Source organism: Phyllostomus discolor, chromosome 10 (genome assembly GCF_004126475.2).
Source record: "Phyllostomus discolor isolate MPI-MPIP mPhyDis1 chromosome 10, mPhyDis1.pri.v3, whole genome shotgun sequence".
In the NCBI taxonomy this organism is placed as follows: Eukaryota; Metazoa; Chordata; class Mammalia; order Chiroptera; family Phyllostomidae; genus Phyllostomus; species Phyllostomus discolor.
In genome coordinates this window covers 1,537,904-1,550,467 of record NC_040912.2, presented here as the reverse complement: position 1 = coordinate 1,550,467, position 12,564 = coordinate 1,537,904, and the positions used below count along the sequence as shown (strand labels likewise).

The 12,564-nt window shown below is 66.6% G+C and overlaps 1 protein-coding gene across 4 annotated transcripts in view; it reads left to right on the top strand.

Annotated features, from left to right (window-relative positions):
* The window catches only part of GRB10 (growth factor receptor bound protein 10), a 112,434-nt gene that overhangs the window by 46,515 nt on the left and 53,355 nt on the right, over positions 1-12,564 (top strand). For 3 of the 4 annotated variants that reach the window (XM_036010382.1, XM_028525461.2, XM_028525460.2), the window contains exon 2: positions 469-568. The exons of the other annotated variant lie outside the window; for it this stretch is intronic. In XM_036010382.1, coding sequence (XP_035866275.1) covers positions 518-568 — 51 coding nt within the window. In that variant the 5' untranslated portion in view covers positions 469-517. The remainder of the gene's footprint in view (positions 1-468; positions 569-12,564) is intronic. 4 annotated transcript variants of the gene reach the window in all.

Here is a 12,564-nt window from a genome sequence, read left to right as displayed (position 1 = left end):
CAGCGCTCCCTCCCGGGCCGTGGCCGGCGCAGCCCGCCTGCACGCGGACAGCCCCGGGGGACTCCCACCCACGGCACACATCTTTCCGCCTGGCGCGTCTTTGGAAGGAGGCTGAGGCCTTACTTCCCAAGTCTGACACAGTCTAGAGGGTGCTGAGGAGCGTCCTGAGACGTGGTCCCGCGGCGGCCCGGGGGGTGCCGAGGGCATGTGAGCTCCTCTCGGGGCCGCCGTCACCCTCCCTGCCCCCCGTGGGCCCTGTGACGACCACACCGGGTGTCCGGCGGGGCTGCGGTTGGTCACAAGGAAAGTCGGCCCCTCCACCCGGAGCAAGGGAGCAGGGGAGCAGGGCCGGCCCGGCCCGCGGTGGGTGTCAAGATGGGCATCGCAGGGCTCTCGGCTCCTCGGGGCCGAGCATCGGTCGGGCGCGTCCTGTGTGGCACGGCTTCTCACGGTCCTTCTCTGTTCCAGGTGCGGCCGTGCCGTCGTAGGTGTAAGCGAAGAAAGCAAGGAGGAGCCCATGGCTTTAGCCGGCCGCCCAGGCCCCCGTCCGCACCATCCCTACTCTCAGGTATGGGTGAGCGTGGGCGTCTGATCCCGCCGCACGCGGCACAGGCGCGTTCGTGACCTCGGCCCCGGTCCGTGGCGAGCCCGCCCGGGGCGGGAGACCCGGCGCGTGGCCTGCGGCCCTCGCTCCGCTCCGGGGCATCTCGTCCTCACGTTCCTCAGACCCTGACCTCCGCGCCTGTCCTGTTCTCACGGCGGCACACGCTGCCTGCCGTATCCGTCACCTGCCGGCCCCTAAAACTCCTCCCGGCCCGTTGGGGTGACAGCGGGTAGCAGGGTGCTCGAGGGGACACATGAACGCACCCAAGGGCAAGGTCGTGGGCGAGGAAAAGGCTTCTGAGCCGGTGGTTTACGGCCCAGGTGCCACCTGCTTTTTGTAGGTGGGTCCTCCTTCCAGAGCGGCGCCCTCCCCCAGCCCGAGAGCACCAGGGCGGGGTTGGGGGGTGAGTTCACCCCTGCCCCTTGCCCTCCCTCGTGGGCTGCTGGGGGGACTGGCCTCTGCGTTTCCTCCCCTGCCCCCCGCCCCCCCAAGCCCATGTAGCCTGACTTGTGCAGCATGGTGCAGCGGGCTGCACGTCACGGCATGGTTGGTGCCTGGGGCTGCCGGCTCGGCCTCCTCAGCCCTCGACCGCCAAGAGGCCGTGCCCCCGCCCCCTCGGCCCCCCGGTCCAGAGGGAGCCCCCGTGGAGCCCTGCCCTCTGCCCTGCCCGTGCCCCCACTACCCCGGGCCCTGGAACCGGAGCTGCCCCCCCCACCCCGGGCTGGGAGGCGTCCGCAGCGGCCGTGACGAGCACTCCCTGGATCATCACGGCGGCAGGCAGACGTCTTTGTAATTTATTTGGTCTCAAAGTGAAACAAACCTTCGAAGAAAGGCTGAAGATTAGGAACACTGTTCATTGTAATCACTGCCTTTGACACGCAGCCAGAGCGGGTCTCACGCCAGCAAAGAGGACTAGAACCTTAGCGGACCCGTGACGTGTGTGGGTGACTCACGGGCCAGCGTGGTGGGTGAGCCCTGCCCGGGCTCGGCCCTCTGCCTCCCACGGGACCGGGCCCTGGTCCTTAAAGGGGCCCGGGTAGCCTCGCCCCGCTGCCTGAGTCCAGCTCCACGCTGCACCCGCGGGCCCCGGGTCCAGTCCTCGTGCAGCTACGTGGCTTCTGCCCACGTGCAGGCCCACGTGCGATCCCCCCGCTCCACCCCTCCCCGACCCCCGCTGGAAAACCTCCCCCGGGGGAGCCAGTCTGAAAGTTGGTAGTGTCTTCTTCAGCGGGTACAGAGCTGGCCGTCAGGGAAGGGTGACGACAGGGGCCGCCTGCGCCCCCTCCCTCCCCCTGGCGTCTGGTTTCCTGCCGGTCCGCACCGAGACGGCAGAAGCGCCCGCTCACGCCAGCGGCCTCTTGACGGACGTGTCAGCTGTCCGTCACGGCCGCTCTTCAGGAGGCGGGCAGCCACGGACACATGGTGGCCGTTCCCAGAGGCCCCCGCCACCGGGGGAAGTGCTCGGTCACGCCGGCCCATGGCTCCCGAAGACACTGTCTCGCTCTTGTAAAAACCCCGCAGCCGGCCTTGGCAGCGCCTCCCCCTGTTCCTGGAAACTTAGATGACAGCTCCAGAGTTTCTCAGAAAATGGGATGATTTACAGCGAGGTCCAGTCTTGAGCAATCGGCACTTAGAGCAGCGAGATTGGTCTCCAAGTTTTTAGAGAGAAGAATTTCTTCTCCAGATTTTCCCCCCCGTACAAACGGTTTTCTGATCCTGGCCGTTCTCTAGCAGCTGCGGCTTGGATTGGACACGGGGCCCGGCCTGGGAGCCGCTGCCCTGCAGGGTTTCTCATGGGCACAGAGGCACCCGGGGGGGGGGGGGGTTTGCAGAGACCACCCGCTTTCTGCTTCGGTAACCAGGCAGAGACGGGCTGGGGGCGGGGGCTGGGGGAGTAGGGGACCAGCCACGTCGCCTTTTACACTGAGAACGGGCCCGTGTGATGGGGTCGGCGTCCTGTGGCCTCAGGGGGCCGTGGCCCTCAGTTTCCCTGGGGGTGCACAGGGTCCACAGCGTCCTGTCACGTGCGGATTGGGGGACGTGCCCAGCCCAGGGCCCTCTGCTCTGCAGACGCCCAGCCCGAGCTGTCCCCCCCTGTCCCTCAGCCACTGAGTGAACACCACCAGGTGCCAGACGTGGTCTCGGGGCCGGAGGGGCCGCTCTGCGGAGCAGAGAGATTCCTGAGGCTCATGTGTCTTGGGGAGGGAGGCCAGCCTGGGACAACTGGCGGGTGCCGTCACAAGAAGGATGCTCACGATTCCGAAGCCAGTGAAACGAGGCTGCGGGCGAGAGGGGCCGAGCCGGGCCAGGAGGTCGGGAGGCCTCCCCGGGGGAGTGCCCGGGGCCGGGTGGGGCCCAGGCAGGACCAGGCAGGGCTCCGGGGTGCGGGGCCCGGGAGGAGAGGCCCGGCCTGCCCGGCCTGGGAGGAGTTTGGGTTCCAGTCAAGTAGAAATGAGAGATCTTGGGGAGGGGGGGAGGGGAGTTATAAATAGAGGCCTACAGCCGTTGTCTGCAATTTTAAAATCCGAAAGGCTCAGGACTGAGCGGTTTTTTCCATTGCTCATGTCAGGGCAGAGTCCAACTCCACTGCCCAGAGCTGGCCCCGGTGGGGCGGGAGGCCGGGCCCGCCCGGGACCCTGCCTTATCTTCCTCCAGCCCGAGACATTCTGAACCCCCAGCCACAGGGAGCCTCCGGGGTTTTGAAGAAGGGATTAGGCGTGCCTATTACCAGGGCTGCGGTGAAGAAAAGCCACATTCATTATCCCTCAGAAAAATGCAGAAACTGGAAACTGAACTGGGTTCAGGTCCGAGCGGTCTGCACAGAATGCCGCACTGCACTCGGGAAACGAGGCTCTCGTGTGCGCGGGTCCCGTCTCGGTCAGGGGGCGACTGCGGGGTGTCCAGACACTTATTTCAACACTTCATCTTTTCTCATTTTCCCCCCCGATTTCTGAATTGGAAACACACATGCTTCTTTCGGACGCGAAGCGCCGTAGAAGCTGCCCTGGGGACCCGGCCCTCCAGGGACGCAGCGTCCAGATGGGGGCGGGGACAGAGCGTTTCCAGGGAGCGGAGCCCTGTGTCCCCCGTCCCGTCCCGTCGTGGTGGGGGGCGGGGCATAAGCTGGGTCCGGCCCTAGGGCTCCATTTCGGTCCGGATCCCAGGCCTTCAGGCCAGGGGTCAGCTTCTCCAGGGCAGGAGCTGGCATGGCATCGCCCCGTGTGCCCCGTCGGGCCCCCTGCCTGCTTTTGTGAATAAAGTTTTATTGGAACGCATCCACGCTCGTGCCTCCAGCCTGTGGCTGCTTCGGGGCCCCCTCAGCCCCGCGGAGCGGAGCCGAACCCTCCCCGGCAGAAGTTTCCCCGCTGCTGTTCGCCAGCGCCGATGGCTCGAACGCATCCCCTGGGTGGACAGGGGCCAGGGCGACCTCCCCCTGCCCGCTCGTCCCCTCCACGGAGGAGGGGACGGGGCTTGCTGATTGCATGCAGCTGCGGGTTTTGTGTCGGGAGCCCCGACATCTGGATTCCTCCCACTTTTTGGCAGTGTCCGCGGGAGCTGGACGGTGACATCATCCCTCCGAGGCGATTTGGGATCAGTCTGTGGAAATGAATACCATTCCCCAAGTCTCTCCCTGGGACTTGTGTGTGTGTGTGTGTGTGTGTGTGTGTGTGTGCGCGTGTTTTGTTTTCTGTTTTCTGGGGTTTTTCTTTCTTTTTCCAGAGTAGTTCTTTCACTTTTTTAATCCTCACTCGAGGATATGTTTATTAATTTTAGAGAGGGAGGAAGGGGGGAGCGAGAGAGAGAGAGAGAGAGAGAGAAAGAGAGACAGAGAGAGAGAGAGACACTGATGGATCACCTTCTGCATGCGCCCCAACCAGGGCTCGAACCCACGCCCTTCTGCTGCACAGGGAGACGCTCCGACCCGCTGAGCCACTGGGCCAGGAGTGCCGTCCTCTCGTGTCTGATCTCACACACCCATCACCGTCACCCGGCACAGGGACATGCATTGTCACGGGACACGGTTTCTTCAAGAAATCTGCAGGCAGTCACTCTGCTCGCCCCCCGACGTCTGCCCCGGTGTCGGGAGGACCCCGGCGTCATTGGAGACGGCCTTGTTTCTATGCGGCCGTTCCCGCTGATGAGGCGCCGCCCCCCGAAACGGGTTTGCGGACGGTTTAGGTGGATGCTTCTGAACGTGACGACCACTGTTTCACAGAGATGCTTTGCGAGGTGAAGCAGGTGACCTGCCCAGTCGGGTAAGGGCTGCTGACTGGCTGCCGGTTCTAGGGAGTTCACATTGTTTCCGCACACGCAGGGAATGTTCTGGTCTCTGTTCCCTTCCCTGCACACCAGGGAGCGGGCTCCCGGACAGACGCACAGAGTGGGCAGCGGGGGCTGTGGACCTCAGGTCCGGGGGCTGCTGCCCGCCTTGCTCTTCGTCTGCGGCGTCCCAGCTCGTGGGGCCGCCAGGCCTCCCTTGTCCTCTTGTCTGTGGGCCCTCCTAGCTCTGTCCCCCATGCCTGGTCGGGGTGGGGGGCGGTCACTGGCGAAGGAGGAGGAAAGGCCAGGCCGTGGGCCCGGGGCGGACGAGCTTCGGAAGCAGGACGGACGGACTCCCGGGCGTCACGGGACGGCACGTGCTCCTCTGGTTAGTGTGCGCCTGGGCCGATCCACAGGGCTGAGCAAGGGGGCCCCGGGGGCAGCACTCCCTGAGTCAGACTCGCCGAGGGGAGGGGGCGCCCGGGACACCTGGCACCGGGCCTGCCCCCCCCACCCCACTCTGGGGGAACAGCTGCCGGGGGCTGAGAACTGGGGGCTCCAGCTGGAGGCCTCGCTGTGGGAAAGCATGAAAAATCCTAAGGGGCCTCTGTCCCCTGCACCGTGACCATCCTGTAGACATGCCTGGCTCCCGCGCGTGGCTCCCACTAGACAGACCGAATGGCCACGGCAGAGTTTACGTTGTTGTCGGCAGGAGCCCCGGGCTGTGACTGGAACCCGCCTCGGTGGCTCGGGAGGACCCTCCGCCGGCTCTGGCGGCAGGAACGGCGCAGGGAATGAACTGCGCCGTGTGTCTGGAGCCAAGACCCCGGGGCCTGTCGCCGCAGGGCGGCACCAGCGTGGACCTGGTGAGCTCCTTGTCCGAGCCACAGGACCGCACTGGTGGGAGCCCCCCACCCACCCGCACGAGGGTGCCACAGACCCGCTGGGAAATGGCGAAGGTGGCGAAGCCCGGGGCGTGACCTGGTTTGGGGTCCGTTGGGCGTGAATCCCGTGTTCCCTGGGCTCTTGCGGAGACAGCAGCCGCTGTGACTAACGGGCCGTGTGTCCGGGGCCAAGAAAAGGCTCCAGGTCACTGTGGTAAGGGTCGTGTCCAAGGAGGGCCGGCTCTCCAGACCTCGCAGCTGGCAGCGTGCGGCGAGCTGGCGTCGCAGCCCCCGCCAGCTCGCCCGATGTTTTGGGGGTTCGCATTGTTGGTTAGTTGTGGTGGGGGGGCGGGTGCCCCGCGGTCCAGGGCTTATCAGGGCTGTCTCCTCCCCCAGAATCTTGGGGTCCCCACGCCGTTACTAGCTGTGGGGCCCTGGGCCCGTCCCCTCCCCCCTTTTCCTCGTCTGCGAGAGTGGGGGTGACACCAGCGCCCGTGACGAAAGGACGTGAGTGAGAACGCAGCCGTTGCCGTCCCACCCTGGCCCCTAGGAATCGAGGTGCAGAGCCCGAGGCGTCTGCCTCCATTTCAGCACAAACCGTTGCTGCCTGCGTGGCGGGGGGAGGGTCCGCATGGGACTTCCGCCCGGCCAGCTGGCTGTGTCTGTCTGAGGCCCCCAGGGCGAGGCCTGCACACAGCTGGCAGGAGCAGGCGCTGGGTGAATAACAGCATTTATGGCTGGGGGTCGACGAGCCCCCCCTTTGAGAACCGCGGGCAGGCAGTGCACATGGGAGAGGTGTGGTCACTGTACTGGGGCTGAGGGGCCCCTGTTTGAGGGCCCCCCGGCCTGACCCGAGTGGCGTCGTTCAAGGGGCTCGTGTGAGACGACAGAACTCAGGCTGTGACTGCATTCCCCACGGGGCCTTCAGAGGCGTCTGCCTGCTCCACGTGGGGTGGGGGTGGGGGTCCAGTGGCGTTCCCCCGAGTCAGGCTCTGGGGGGTGGAGGGGAGGGGGGCTACGGGTGGGGACGGCCCGGAAGCAGCGGGGTCCTGCAGGGCAGGGTCCCGGGTGGTGAGTCTTTCCCCTGCCTTGCGGTGGGGTTGGCCGGAGCAGCTGGAGGGAGGCCGTGGGGTGGGGCCTGGGGGAGCTGCACGATCTGTGTTGTGAAGGCACCCTCGGGCGAGGGCCCCTGGCTGGCCCCCTTCCCCCCACACCACCCTCCTCAGGGGTAGCTGGCTGGCTGGCCGGTTGGCGGGTTCTGTGCGCCTGGAGCAGTTAAAGCTCACCCACTTGACGCCTGCAGCGGGGGCTGTAGGTGGAGGGCTCACGCAGACGCAGACAGTCTGGCCTCTGTGGCTGTGCGTTCTGCGTCTCTTAGCAGAGTTATCGAGGGCGGCAAAGGCTGTCCGTGCCTTCATCCGGGTCCCTGAGACGCTTGTGCCCAGGGCGGGGCGGAGGGCGCAGCCCGGCACCCCCAGGGAGAGGCCCCTCTCAGAGGCGCCCACCCGGCCGCCAGTGCTGCCGGCACCTTCTGCTCACCCAACACCCGGTGGCTTCTGCCCCGGGCAAGCCCTTCCTTCCCCTCAAGCCCACCTTAGAAGGTGCCGCTCCACTCCAGGGAGCCACGGCAGCGCAGGAGGCTGCCTGAGGTCCCAGGACACGGCGACAGGTGGGGAGCTGGCCCCCGGGGTCTGGCCGGCCCCCGGGGTCTGGCCGCGAGCCCTGCGTGCCCATTTGTCACCCAGCAGCTGCCGCGCTGACCGCCACACCCCCAGCTGCTCTTAGAGCGAGTGCGGCTCCTTTTTCGGGACCGAGAAGCTGCCCCCAGCTCGGCTCAGCGGGCCTTCTCTGGCCCCCCGAGGGGCCGCCCTGGGCCTCTGGTGCCGCTCAGCTGCCAGTGCGGGCGGGGTGGGCTAGGTGCCCTGCCTCCCCCGCACGCAGGGGCCGGGGCCGCGCTGCCCCGCGTCTCGTGGTGGGCTCTGGCAGAGTGGGGGGAGGGATACCAGTGACAGCGGGCCACGGCGTTCCTTCCGCTTTGGGTCTTGTCCTCCCTGCCCCAGGTCGGGGGTGGGGGAGCGTACTGGTCCGCTTGCCCCCCTGTGGCCCCCCGCCCCGAGCTAAAACTGGGCAGCAGGAGGAGGGGGTGCAAGAGCATTTCCCCCCCGACAGTCAGAGAATGCTCCCAAAGGCGGTGGCGTTGGGGCGAGGCCTTGAGGAATGGATGGTGTGCGCAGAGGGTGGGACGGAGAACATTCCAGATGGTGAGGATTCCACAGGCAGATCAAGACGGGGAAGCACAGGGGCCATGAGGCGTGGGCTTGGCGTCGGGGACGCGGGGCCAGGCAGGCGGCCCCCGGAACATTCCTCAGGAGAGGATCACCTAAGGCGAGGGCCTCGGGCCCCACCCCTCCCCGAGGCGGGGACCCAGCAGGGCGGCGGGCCTGGGGGCCAGCATTTCCAGCACGCTCCCCCGGGGGAGGGTGGCGCACCCCTCGCCCCGTGCTGACCGCACTCGGATGCCTGCTGTGCTGCAGGCAGGCGCGCGGGCCCTGTCACCAGGCTGGGGACGGGGGTTTTCGCCTTCTTCCCTGCTAAGTTCTTCCGGCTGGACTGAAAACCAGACCCACGCGGGACAGACCCGCAGGAGAAAGAGGCCGAATCCGTGACGTGTGCGCACATGGGGGTTCCGTGTTCACACGGGACCCGAGGACACGTGTTCCCGAGGACACGTGTTGGGCTGTCGAGGATCGTATTCCCGAACGGGGGACAGTTGTCTGCGGAGGTGCCTTCCACTCGGGGCCACGGGGAGGGCTCCCCGCCGTCTGCCGCACCTGGCCCCCGTCCCACCTGAGTCACCTGTGAGGACAGCTCCCCCCCGGCCCCCCCCCCCGCCCCCCCAAGCAGGCCCTCTGTCTGCATTCTCCCTGGTGGTGGTGGGAACGGTGGAGGTTCGGTTCGGCTTTGTTCTGTTCTGAGTCTTTTGTTGCTTAGAAGTAACCAGCTAAAAGCAGCCACTATCCCAACGAGCACATTTGGGGCAGGGAGCTCTGTTCCCTGCGAGACCCCAGAGTCCACACCCCGACCCGAGGCTCAGGTGTAATTTCTAAAACCTCGGGTCCTCACCCTGGCCAGGTGCCCCAGTGGGTTGGGGCATTGCCCCCTATCCCAGAAGTTTGTGGGTTCGATCCCCAGTCCGGGCGCCCCAGTGGGAGGCAACCAGTGTTTCTCTTTCTCTCCCCCTCAAATCATATCCTCGGGTGGGGGCCACAATGAAGCACACAAACTGAGGGTCCTCAGTCAGTGGAGCGGGGGACTCGGACCCCCAGCCACCCCGCCGCGGTCGGAGGTCCCGGTGCTGGGCACTGGCCGTGTTCCCGGGGCTGCAGGAGGTTTCGGGGAGGGGTGGGGGAGTCAAGAGGGGCCGGGGGCGGGGGGCGCCATGCCTGGGGCCAGAAAGAGGCCCCGAGGATCCAGGCCAGGGACATTCCTGCGAGTCCTGGGGCGTGGCGCACGTAGGAACTTTCTAGAAGCACAGCACTGCTGAGCTGGAGCTGGGGAGGCAGCTCCGGGTCCCGCCCTCTGTGCTGGCGCCCCTCCGCCAAGCCCGCGGAGCCAGAGGACCGGAGTTCTGGCCGAGGCCACCCCCGCGGGCCCCCCGCCCACCCCCCTCCCACCCGCAGGGCTTAGAGCGGCTCGCATGAGATCACCGGGCCAGGCCGCCCCTGCAAGAGGCCCCACGTCCTCAGCTGTGCGGGGGGAGGCCCCACCTCGGCCCCGCTGTCCTGGGCCCCACTGTACTGGGCCCGCGTCCGACCTCGGAAAGCAGGTCTCGAGTCACGTAGGTCCGGGGGCCGGGGCTGAGCCGCGAAGGGACGGTCACGGGGCTTCGGGGCTGTCCCTTCCCCGGAGGCGGGCAGCACGGCGACGAGGACCCTGGCGGCCACCTTCGTGGCCCCCTCCCGTCCCCACCGCCCGCCGAGACCACCCACTCTCCCGACCCCAAGACCCCAACCCTGAGCCCCGAGCAGGAACCCCCCACACCACACACCGGCCCTGAGAGCAGGCCTGGCCGGCACGGTCCCCGGCTTCGCTCCGGTCCCCGCTGCCGTCACCCGGCCCTCAGGGGGTGGTTGTCCTGGTCCAGACTCAGTTTCCCTAGCTGCCTTGGCATGAGGCCTCTGTGTGATAAATGCCCCCATTTTTCAAATGGCTGCAGTTTTTCTTGGCTTCTCAAGATAACAGACTTCTTTTTGGAAGCTTCTAGAAAGTGTGTTTCTTTGTTGCCCCGGGAATTTCACGGATGAGGGGGCGAGCCGGTCGCCGAGGCGCCGTTGTCAGTGCCGGGGCTTGTCCTGTGACCCCCAGGTTCGGGGCAGTCCTCCTGGTACAGTGTAGGGGGACCGGCGGACTTCGGATACACCACAGAAACGTGTAGGGGGGGTCTTGAGCCATACGTGGGGTACACCTACACCCCAAACGTTAGCAGTTGTCGGTCTGAAATGCAGGTTTCATTGGGCCTCCTGAGCCCTGTCCGGTGAGCGGGGCGGTGCTGCATAGACAGGATGGCCGGCCTCTAGGAAGTTGCTTGTCTTCTAGAGATGAGTCTCGAGGGGCCCGGGGTCCTGGTTCCTGGCGAGGAGGGGACTTCTGGGGACCTCGGCGTGTGGGCCGGACAGCTGGGGACTCCACAGCTCACCGGGGACCGTCCGCTTTGAAACACGGGGTGGGAAGGCGTGCCCTCTCCATCCGGACGGCCTGGCCCCAGTGGAGGACCGCGTGCCGACGCCCGTGTTAGTGCTGGGCGGGGACGGCCCGTTCGTCCCCGAGTGAACATTCCCGGTGAAAGTCCTGGCGATCCAGGCAAACTCTGAAGCTCCCCTGACATGTCCGTGGGGGGAGCGAGTGGGGAAGGCGCATCTGCCGACCACGGACGTGCCGGCCGGCTCTGGAGGGGGCGGGGTGTCGGCCCAGGGGTGGGTGAGAACCTGTGGGGCCGAGGCGTCGGGCGAGCAGAAGCAGACAGACATGCGTGCAGGACGTCACGTGCGACAAGCGTGACCTTCCTGGCGGGGCGGAAGGGAAGATGGTGCAGCAAAGGGGCCTGGGTGAGCTGGTCCGCCCCGGGCGGCCGGGGGGCCCCTCTCTTCCCGTCCGCCAGAGGGACGGCCAGACGGGGGAGAGCGTCCCACGGGAGTCAGACCAGAAGTTAGGAGACACCCCGGTGGGTGTCACTGAGTCCCCCTGACGGAGGGGAACGCCGCGAGCAAGCTGGACGCCACGGCCCCTGAGGAGAAGCCCGGTCAGCGTTGCTGCACCGGCTTCGACGTTGGGGAGCCAGATGTTACCTGGGATCCAAAGGCAGACATGGTGGGGACCGTGTGCTTTGTGTGCAAGAGGCCAGACCTGGCCCCCACCCGGTGGGAGGTCGTCCTGGGGGTCCAGGGCCCTGGGGGCGAGGCCCTGCTCTGTGCGCTCCACGTGGCAGACAGACCCTCGCAGGGGTCCCTGCTGCCCTCGGCCGGTCACCCAGGGACTCAGCCCCTGAGCGGGGGTGGGCGGTGGGGGTGGCAGGACCCCACGTGCTCTCAGGCGCGTGTCCAGCTGGCCTGCCGGGTCCAGGGGAACAAAGGCGCAGAGCTAGCGCTAGCGAGCCGGCGAGAAAACACCCAGCCTCGGTGTGTGAGACCCTCTCGTGAAAACCGCGGGGCGAGGCCGGGAGGAAGTTCCAGAACCGTCCGGCGTCGACCTGCCCCTCGGCTACCGGGACGCCGGCCGTTCTGGGTTTGGGGCCGCAGGGTGAGTGGTGACGGTTTGGCGGCATGACTGCGGACCCTTCGAAACACGCAGGAGACCTCCGGCCTGCTCGTGCGACCTCCAGGGACCCTGAGGCGGTCACCTGAAGTGAGCACAGGGTCGTGGGCACGAAGGTCTCCGGGCGATCGGTGCCCGTGCTCCCCGACACCTGCACGAGACCGAAGGCGTGCCCTGGGGCAGTTTGGAATCCGAGGAACAGTGACCAAGGGTTTAAGTTAACCGCTTGCAGTGTTTTTTAGGGGGCTGAGGAGGGACCCAGAACACAAAACCACGCCCACGCCGATCTCAGCCGTGCGTGGCCCCGCGGCAAGGCCCGGTGGTGCCTGTCCTGTCGCCGGGGCGAGGCTCCTGTTTGTTTCCTAGCTGCCCCGAGTTTCCAGAAACTTAAATAGGTCATTCTCGAGTTCGGGAGGGAGAGAGCTGCTCCTCTCAGATGGGTGGAGGGACGTTGGCCGAGGAGTCGTGGAAACCGGAGGAGGAACGCCCAGACGAGGGGTCCCTGCTGGATTCGGGGAACCGGGAAGCGCTGCCTCCCACCCCATCCCCGCCTCGGCGGGGCCCTCGGGGGCAGCCCCCTCCTCTCCGACCACACGTCCTCATTGCACCCGGGCGTGCTGCACAGCCGCCCCCCTCCCCTCCCCTCCCCCTGGCTGGGCCCCGGTGAGAGGGGCCGCGGTGCAGATGTGCTTGGGGGGATGCCGAGTGGGGGGTGCATGCTGACGTGGAGCATTTCAGAAAGCTGGGTTCAAATCCAGCGCCGCGTGCCATGTGGCCGAGATTCCACTTTTTAATCAGGGTCATTTGTAACAGCCCCCATGTGATTCGGTTGCCTCTCGGACGCCGTCCATAAATATTTCAGGCGTGGCGTGCATGCACGCACTCACACACACGTGTGCATTCCTCTTTTTCCCTCTCTCTCCGAAGGAACACCCAGCTGACGGGACAAGGGTCAAGATACTTCTTTCGACTTTTCTCTCTGTGCATTTTTCGCCCTCTAACTGT